We start from the raw sequence: 9456 nt of genomic DNA on the forward strand, positions 1-9456 counted from the left end.
CGTATGGCCTTCAATAATGTACAAACTCATACCGCATAGCAGGTTAGGAAGGGCCTCAAAATGAAACAAATCAAACGGGAAACTCGTTTAAGCTGTTTTTGATTGTTTGGTTGTTTGTGTGTGCAGTTTCTGTCTAAGGATAGGTTAATTGTCTGATGACAAAAATGTTATGACTTCTGTTTTTATTGTCAGTTTGTACTAATTTGTCTTGTTGATTACTACCTAGTAGTATTGCCGTTACCGATGAAAGTGAATAAACATCATTAGATTGTAAAAAATATTTTATTAATAAACCAATTCTAGTTCTGAGTCACCAATCACAATGTATTTGGAACCAGCTACAGAAACCAGTGGTCCTCAATATTGGTACCCATCGTCTTCAGACATACTTCCGTATCCTATTCTAACGAGAACAAAACAAAGTGTAAGCAGTCATTTAACCTCAATTATATACAATAATTTCAAAAACATATATATATATATATATATAGTATAAAGCAAGTCTAAATTGAAAACGACGTTCAAACCTATGATTGTGTTGGATAAAAATCGCAATTTTTATACGTGTGCATGCTAAACAAATGTCTTAGTAGAGGGGTATTTATACAGCACAAACAACATTTTCAAAAAGACCAATAAAGGGAAATAGTATATTTTAACAAAACGCATTTGACTAACAGGTCGAACAACTGATGTTCTTAAACCCTGCTGAATGCCATTGGCGATTGCCAAATAAACGGATCACAAGATGTAACAAAATGGATCTTTAAAAATATAGTATAAAGCATATGTACATATAAGACACGTTTGATGCATTAATTTTGTAATTTAAAATACATCGGGACTCCTGTTGTCACTATGTTTTATGTGTGTACTATCAACTATAATAACTTTGTTAAAACTTTAAGGAATTTTTGATTCTCAATGCTCTTCAACTTCGTACTTTATTTGGCCTTTTTAATATTTTTTTATTCGAGCGTCACTGATGAGTCTTTTGTAACGAAACGCGCGTCTGTCGTACATACAAAATTGCAATCCTAATGTCTATGATGAGTTTATTTGTTGTTGGTGGCTTTGTCAGATTTATTTGTTATTCATAAAATTTTGATTTGTAACTCAGAAGGACATATTTAATGGGAGTAATTGTATTTCTCTATTTTGATTTAAAGGGAATCCCAATTATGCATTTGGTACTCTTCGTGGAATTTATTTTGCATTTTTCTACTTTTTTCATTCTTATTAACTTACGGTGGCTGTGTTTGGTAGTCGCAAAGAAGATGCGTCTTTTTTATAAGTAGACACAAAATTTTAGGTAAAATTAATTCTTTTTTGGTGAGAAGGCAAATATTTAAAAGAATCCAGTGACAATATATAAATGATATAACGAGCAATCGTGGTGAAACTAGTTTTTTGTTGTGCCATATGACCAAAAGAAAAACCATTTTGATTGCAGTTATATTTCTATGATAGGGAATAATAGAAAAGTTATATAATTGTGTTCCTAAAAGTTCATTGGCCGATATTATGGAAGTAGCATAAAATGACGGAATTATCCTCTTCAGACAAATTAAAAGAAATGACAGTGACCAATTGTACTTGTTAACTAGGAACTTTGATTCGTTCAGGCAATTAAAAGCAATAATAAGTGTACACGACTTGGAGTCTGTTCTTGACAGATCTATCTACCAACTGATGACACAATACGTTCTGAAGTAGTGAACATGTCAAGAACAGGCTGACTGTATTAATCGAAAATATTGATGTATTGCTGGTCTAAATATCTGTATCTTCAGATTAGTTAAAGTAACGAACAAATGTTATCTTTAAACCTCGACATCAACTACGATCTAATACATAGATATAGGAAGATGTGATATGAGTGTCAATAAAACAACTCTCAGTCCAAGTTACCATTTATAAAAGTAAAACATTATAGGTCAATGTACGGCCTTCAACACGGAGCCTTGGCTCACAACAAAGAGCAAGTTATAACGGGCCCCCAAAAATACCAGTGTTAAACCGTTCAAACGGGAAAACCAACATTCTAATCTATATAAAAACGAGAAACGAGAAACACTTATGAACCTCATAAACAAACAGACGACAATCACTAAACATCAGATTCCTGACTTAGGACAGGTGCAAATAATTGCAGCGGGATTTAACGTTTTAAAAGTACCAACCCTTCTCCCTTTTCTGAAACAATAGTATAACCTCACAACATAGAAAGAGACACTTTAAAATATCAACTTGAAGGCTTACCTCAATCTTAGACTTAATCAAAAACACATGCATATTTAAACTACGTTAAATGCGTTAACTTCCCTCTGCACAAATGTAAGTATATGGTCATTACACGGTGTTGATACAGATTTTTGTAATAATAATAACTGCACAAATCAATACACTATACCCTAGAGGTTCATTGTAATTTTCATTTAGTGAAACAGCATTAAAGGAACACTTTGTTCGCTAAGCGATGAATCGAAAGCAAAATCGTGTCAGAGTCGTGTTCTACTGTAATTACAAACAAACCTTGTACTATTCGCTCAAAGCAAGTGTCAATAACATGTCTTTGTTTTGATAATGACTCAATTAATGCTTAATTATAAATAATCTTACCCTTGTCAGCTCCACCTGATGTGAAATAATCTGTTTCATATCCACGTTTACCAAATCTGTGAAAAAAATACAAAAAGATAAGTCATCGTTGTTTACATACAAAGAAAAGAGAAATGAGATAAGAAAAACATGAGAATTAAAATAAGAAAAACATGAGAATTGAGATCAGAAAAATATGAGAATTGAGATGAGGAAAACATGAGAATTGAGACGAGGAAAACATGAGAATTGAGATAAGAAAAATATAAGAATTGAAATAAGAAAAACATGAGAATTGAGATAAGAAAAATATGAGAATTGAGACGAGGACAACACGAAAATTGAGACGAGGAAAACATAAGAATTAAAACGAGGAAAACATGAGAATTGGGATAAGAAAAACATGAAATTAAACGAGGAAAACATGAGAGTTGAGTCGAGGAAAACATGAGAATTGAGATTAGGAAAACATGAGAGTTGAGACGAGGAAAACATGAGAATTGAGATAAGAAAAACATGAGAATTGAGATAAGAAAAACATGGGAATTGAGATAAGAAAAACATGAGAATTTAGACGAGGAAGAGAAGAAACGTATGGTACCGATTTCACTGCAGATGAAATATTTCACGCAATATGAAATGTTAATAACACTTTTTGGAGTATGATCAATTCAAAAATGTCCTGAGCAGAACAGTCGAGATTTTCTTTGTTCTACTTAGCCAAGAGAAGATTCAGCCTTCAGAACTTTTTCAATGATTCATATCTTTCAAAAAATGTCTAATAGGCAGATGATACATGTACCCTGAAAGGCCGACAGACAGATGGTACTTGTACCCTCCATTGCTGACAGACCATCTGCAGCAGTACCACAGACTAAGAAATAGTTATGAAATCGTAAAATTCAGATGTCGCGGCATACTATTCGCATTTCTACAATAACCAACATCGTATACGTTCAAAACCAAGTTTTGTAATGGATAATAAAATGAGGACCTCAACCCCGGAAGAACATAAACAAAACCGTGTATGGTAATTGGTGAATCTCAAAATTAAACAAGTACCGAATATTGGCTACATAAAACAAAAACACTGTTGCTTCGGTGTCTGCAAGGTCAACAACATTGAGTGAGATATTTAAAATACTTGTACAATATTTCATTTATAAAATCCTCTATGATACAGATTGTTACCACCCATTGAAGCTCATGTTACCTCCACAAAGAAAACATTATTTCCAGGAAATAGATCTTATGCTGCAAAGTTTAGCAAAGATAGAGCAGAAACCATGGTAGGCAATCCTTATACTTGGTATAAATGACTGCTGAACATTTTTTTAGCAATTCAGGTGACAGAACCGTTAGATGATTATTAATGCTTAAAAAGATAAATAAGAATTGAAAAAGAAGCGCCGCACATGAGACACGTTAACAATGTTAACAAACAAACTAACACCCATGTCCGACCAAAAGTAGACATGCAAACCTCAACCAACAACAGTCGGTCCAGGTAAAAATGAGTTGGTACAGTTATTTGATCATTCTTTTGTTTATTTCTTTTTACGCTGTTAAAGGGAAGCAACACTACTATCTTGTATAATGTGTGGAAAAAAAAGTTTCCGTTTTCTTGAGAAATGGAACTAATAGGTTATGGCTGTTAAGCACCACTGCGACATCCATTTTATTATTTATTATTCTGTCATTGATGTAATAAAATTTGATAAAGCAATAATAGTTAATATTTTAAAACAATTTCATTTTAATATTTCAAATTTAAATAATAAATGGATTATCAACGCGATTCAACCTAGTACTTTTGTTTTTGCCTATTTAACCTTTTTTCTATTTGAGCGTCACCGATAAGTCTTTCGTCTTGTGTAAATATTTTTAAGCCTGGTATCTATGATGAGTTTATTTATGAAAGACTGGCATTTCTTATCAAGAAAATCCTATTGAAACCCGTTTTGAAGGTATCTAAAACGCTAGTTTGCCAGCTTTAGCATGTGGACCTATATTACCTCGTCTATATATAATTTACGTAAAGAATAACTAATCGTATTTTTTTTTAAAGTTCAGAATGAGTCATTGAGACTGAAACCGAACAGAAGAGCTTTCAAAATAATTTACCAGTGTCTAATAAATATTTCACATAAAACACCAATATTACAAAAATATTACGAAATTTAAAAAGACAACCATTGGCGAGGTTCCTAATTAGGCAAAATCACATAAACATTTGGTGGGTTTATAATATTAGTTACTTTTAATTCAAGTCCCTTATTTAAATTTCGAATAGTGGAATAAAAGTGGAACAGTACCAAAAAAAGAACGTACCATAAAAATACTGCAAAGGACTTCGGCCTATAATTAATAGACATGTAGAACCGGTAGTTTATTAAAAAAAAAAAAAAACAATAATACAACATAGTGCTGTATTAGAAATCGCTGTTACCTAATAATAGTAATTTCGTCTTAGAAGATAACACATTACAGTCTTATTCAATAACATAAAAAGTCTCAAAGTAAACACTTTAAACATGAATGATTTTGGGTATATGAAAGATGCAAAACAACCACCAAAAAAGGTAAGTTAAGTCAGACACAGAAACCAAGATAATAATGCGTCATCCATGTCCACTTTACTTTCGATTGTTTACATTTTACGTAAAGCATTGTTTAAATTTTCAAAATGCTGCATCAGGTTGATAAAATAAATATTGGAGACATAATGTGAGTAATTCCTTAACCAGAATCGGTCCTTAAAATTTAACAATGAATTCAAAATACTTTAATACTTTTAAAATGTATTTCTCTGAACGTTGGTCTGGCAAGTAGAAATGCTTACGGATTAAATTGAAGCTATCTAGGATTAGTATACGGATATACAAGTATTGTTTATCCCGTCACGATTAAATACATCTGAACTCTTAGAGTTAGATGGTCTGTGGCAATTGTTATAACATATGTGATCTTTACAACACATTAACATGACCTAAAGGTGACCAACTGAACTCTTCAGTATAATTATTGGTTTGAAAAACCATACAATTTATTTGTTACATAATGATTGATTCGTAATCTTATAAACAATTATGATACATTTTTTTTACAACTGATTGAGCGCCAAGTGTAAAATGAGAAGAACAAATTACGTAAGTGACATTAGTTCTTGGCACATAAAAAGATATACATGTAAGTACTCACCTTGGTCGCCCTACTATTGCGTAAAAATCGTTTAATTCTTTTAAATATCGTCTAAGTTGTTTCGGATTTTGGAAGAAGTCTGGTTTTGAAGGTGGTCTCAGCATAGCATCGTGTCCAGTAACCTCGTTGATAACCAGTATAGTTACAAGGAGATATATGGCTATTATGTGTTTTTGCATATTATCTGAAATAAATAACATGTACAAAAATGTATATATATATATATACTCAATAGTTTTCTACAAAATTTCACATTAATCGATTTCTAAACAAAATATTATGTTTGATCTACATGTCATATCATTTTTACTAAATGACCCCAAGGATTTGTATATATTTCTTACTATACAAATTATTGACCAGTGACTGAATTGGTTATGTTTCTGTTTCTGACGGTCCTAATTGAATACATACACTGCAGAACTTGTCCACAATCATAATAGTGACTTACATCTTTGTTTGAAATAATATTCTTCCGTCTACATGCATTGGAACCTTCTGATATAAAGCTATGTATATATGCATAACTTAATGTTAGACTCTATGCTTTAAGTTTCTACCGTTTACCAAATCTGAAGTCGAACTAACTTTAAACATAATTTTACAACATCATGATATGACACTGCCGGGAAAAGTTTTTTTTTTTCTTTTTTCTAAACAAAAATACATGTATGAGAGGAACAATAAGTTATGGCAGCCCCGGGGAAAGTGATTCCACGATGACATATATACATTGTAGTTGCTTACATCAAGGAAGTTATATGAGATATAATTTAACCTCCTTACTTACATTTACGTTATTTGGACTGGAATGACTATTTGTCTCATTGGTAGTTAAACATGTACCAATCTTATTAATTTTAGTTAAGAAAATCTCATTGATTTATAATAAACAAACTCATATAACATAACAACAATTTATTAACTATTTGACTTTGCAATAGTGGTATCTGGGACTTATTGATGGAAAACAAATGTTACGGCCTTCAACAATGAGAAAAAAATAACTGACCGCAAAGCCAGCTATAAAAGACCAGAAATGGTAAATGCAAAACAATTGAAATGAAAAAACTAACGGGCTGATTCATGTACAAAATAATGAACGAAAAAAAAACATGTGTTTAGTGTAATTACAATGTATAATGAACGACTAGACGTTTTTTAAAACATCACTATGTTATTCCTCCTACACAGTGTACCCCAAAAGCATAAAGATGAGTGTATATTCAAATTTTCTGACAAAGAATGGCCGTTTGATTAAAAAAAATAACGTCAGACGAATTATTGCCTTTTTGTTCTAAATCCTCATAAGAGAATGTGTAAACGAAACACTAGACATTTTATTGGTTCTAAAGCATTCTATTTCACAAGGATTAACACATAATGAAACCATTCACTCAGTCATCCATTGGATTCATCTAAAGACCATAAAAAGTAATACAAGATTTCTATGCCATTTTTCCACTCAACATCCCTTGTTTAACAAAATCTTGTTGGAATAAAATACAGGCAAACAAAGGAAATTGTATGTCGAAGTGTCCATAGCAAATCACATGCTGAAAAACCTACAAGCCGTATTCACTAACGTCAAATTCAATAAATTTCCATTTGATTATATATTTATTAAAACGAAATGATCCCTCATATGTGGATTTTTACGAGGATAAATCGGGATTAAAAGAATGCATAACAAAACACATTACATATGATGAAAATTCCTTAAAATCAAGTGATATTTCGATACTGGGAGAGTTGGACGCCATCAAACATTTTTAACCCCCCACATTGTGCATGTTTCTGTCCCAAAACAGTAGCATGTAACTCAGTGGTTGTCGTTTTTTGCTCTATATCCTAGTTGTTTTTTTGTGTATGTTTTTGTTCATATATCAGACTTAGTTTTATCGTTGAGATTGTTTTAAAGTCATTTCATTTCCTTTTTAGCTTACTATGCGGTATGTGTTTTGCTCATTGTTGAAGGTTTTAAAGTGACCTATAGTTCATTACTTTTATGTCATTCGATCTCGGGTGATGTCTCAGTGCCAATCCTAAAGCATCTTATTTCCTTAAGTTAGTATAAATTAATCCTACATGTATTCAGCTTCAATCATACTCATCATGACCGTCGTTATATACTAAATGCAAATAATATAAAACAAATAACATAACATTGAAGTAACATAGATAATTATATTGTGATAGTAAACTTTATATACAGTATAGAACAGCTCATACATGTAACATTGGGAATTTAAAAGTACCATGTACAATGTCTCGTAATACAAAACACTTGATTTACTTATTTTTATTTTCGTAAACGATTTTTTGCTACAGACTGTCATAATAAAAATGTTATCTTTACTGTCTTATTATTTATACAGAAACCTAACATTCGGGAATTCATATAAAAATTAATTTGAATTGAATGCATATTCATACAAAAGGTTACTTTAATACTATTTTGTTGTAAACTTTCAAACGATTAAAAAAATGTTTGTATTCAAAACGCTTTGAATGTTTTCATAAGATTCTGGGTATATATTTCAAAGGAGCAGGAATTTCAGAAACAAAGTTTTATAAAAATATAAATGTAATGTCTATTCAAAACGCTTTGAATGTTGCTTTTTCATAAGATGCTGGGTATATGTTTCAAAGAAGCAGGAATTTCAGGAATAAGCTTTCATAAAAAATATATGTAAAGATATAAATTTCCTTACCTATGTGTAATTGTCTTGGATACCTGTCTCTCCTATCTGCAACGCTGACCTCTGTGACCAATGTTAAGTCTATATTCACTTATATATCGAATAATTCTTTAAGCATCTGTCAAACGCAGGGTCCGGAGGTTTTCTCTCAGAAATACTAAACGTTTATTTTAATTGTTGCAAGCGGTTTGACAATTAGCTCATACTTGTATTACTTGATATTCAATTTTCGTAGATTGGAAATTGTATTTTAAAGGAAGCGATAATAATGGGTGTGGGAAACTAATTTCCATCTATTGTTCTGTATGTTGTAAACAGATGGTGACAGAAAGATCGACTGTGGCGAGCACAATTTTCATTCGTTCGTTTCTTAATTATTGCATAGAATCCACAAAACTGATTGGTAAGAAAATGTCCTGTGCAGATTCCCTCTATAGAAATGGTCGCCATTGCAACCTCGGGCCTGACGTAAGAACAAACGGAATATATTTTATATAAATACAAATTTATTTATTGTTTTCGTTTGTTTGTTTGTGTTTATTGTTTTTTCTTCCCTTTACAATTAATTTCTTTGTTTTTGTTTATATTCTATTATTTTTACATTAGTTTTATTGTCTGTCTTTGTATTTTATAAATAGATTTCTGATTAACAAGAAATTCTAGAAAAAAACACTTTTGTTTTTCTTTTTTTAGATAAACCGAGTAATCGATGCATATGTGCGACATGTTTGAGTGGACAACTTCCGAGACGAAAACGCGAAAATTTTAAAACGTGTAAAAGCAAAAACGGGGAAAAAAGAAATCCATTTTGTGCAATGTGTAGAATATCAATTCGAAAACGAAATAATCGTAACTGGCCACCATCAATTTGTGCTCCCTATTTTGTATGCATCAATAAATGTATTTTGATAATTACATTTTAGGTTTTACTGTCCGACAATTTAATCTACAT

General features: G+C 31.4%; 1 protein-coding gene across 3 annotated transcripts; it reads right to left on the bottom strand.

Annotated features, from left to right (window-relative positions):
• Positions 1–263: 263 nt before the first annotated feature.
• On the bottom strand, positions 264–8707 carry LOC134705177 (pro-neuropeptide Y-like). Of its 3 annotated transcripts, none has more exons than XM_063563934.1 (4): positions 8517–8707; positions 5803–5986; positions 2623–2678; positions 264–398 (listed from the first exon to the last, which is right to left on the bottom strand). In XM_063563934.1, the coding sequence occupies exons 2-4, from the start codon at positions 5979–5981 to the stop codon at positions 358–360; spliced, it is 276 nt and encodes a 91-aa protein (XP_063420004.1). In that variant the 5' UTR covers positions 5982–5986; positions 8517–8707; the 3' UTR covers positions 264–357. The 3 variants fall into 3 exon arrangements, with proteins under 3 accessions (XP_063420004.1, XP_063420006.1, XP_063420005.1); XM_063563936.1 differs by having other exon boundaries at positions 264–403; positions 8517–8702; XM_063563935.1 differs by lacking the exon at positions 8517–8707 and adding an exon at positions 6254–6432.
• Positions 8708–9456: the final 749 nt, after the last annotated feature.

The sequence above is a fragment of the Mytilus trossulus genome, chromosome 2 (assembly GCF_036588685.1).
Source record: "Mytilus trossulus isolate FHL-02 chromosome 2, PNRI_Mtr1.1.1.hap1, whole genome shotgun sequence".
NCBI classification, from domain to species: Eukaryota; Metazoa; Mollusca; class Bivalvia; order Mytilida; family Mytilidae; genus Mytilus; species Mytilus trossulus.

What these genes read in the sequence shown, in the direction of transcription:
- LOC134705177 (XM_063563934.1), bottom strand. Translation starts at nt 5,981, where the DNA reads ATGCAAAAACACATAATAGCCATATATCTCCTTGTAACTATACTGGTT. An exon ending in GCAATAGTAGGGCGACCAAG is followed by an intron (nt 2,679 to 5,802) that starts GTGAGTACTTAC and finishes TTTTTTTCACAG; the next exon opens with ATTTGGTAAACGTGGATATG. An exon ending in ATCAGGTGGAGCTGACAAGG is followed by an intron (nt 399 to 2,622) that starts GTAAGATTATTT and finishes TCGTTAGAATAG; the next exon opens with GATACGGAAGTATGTCTGAA.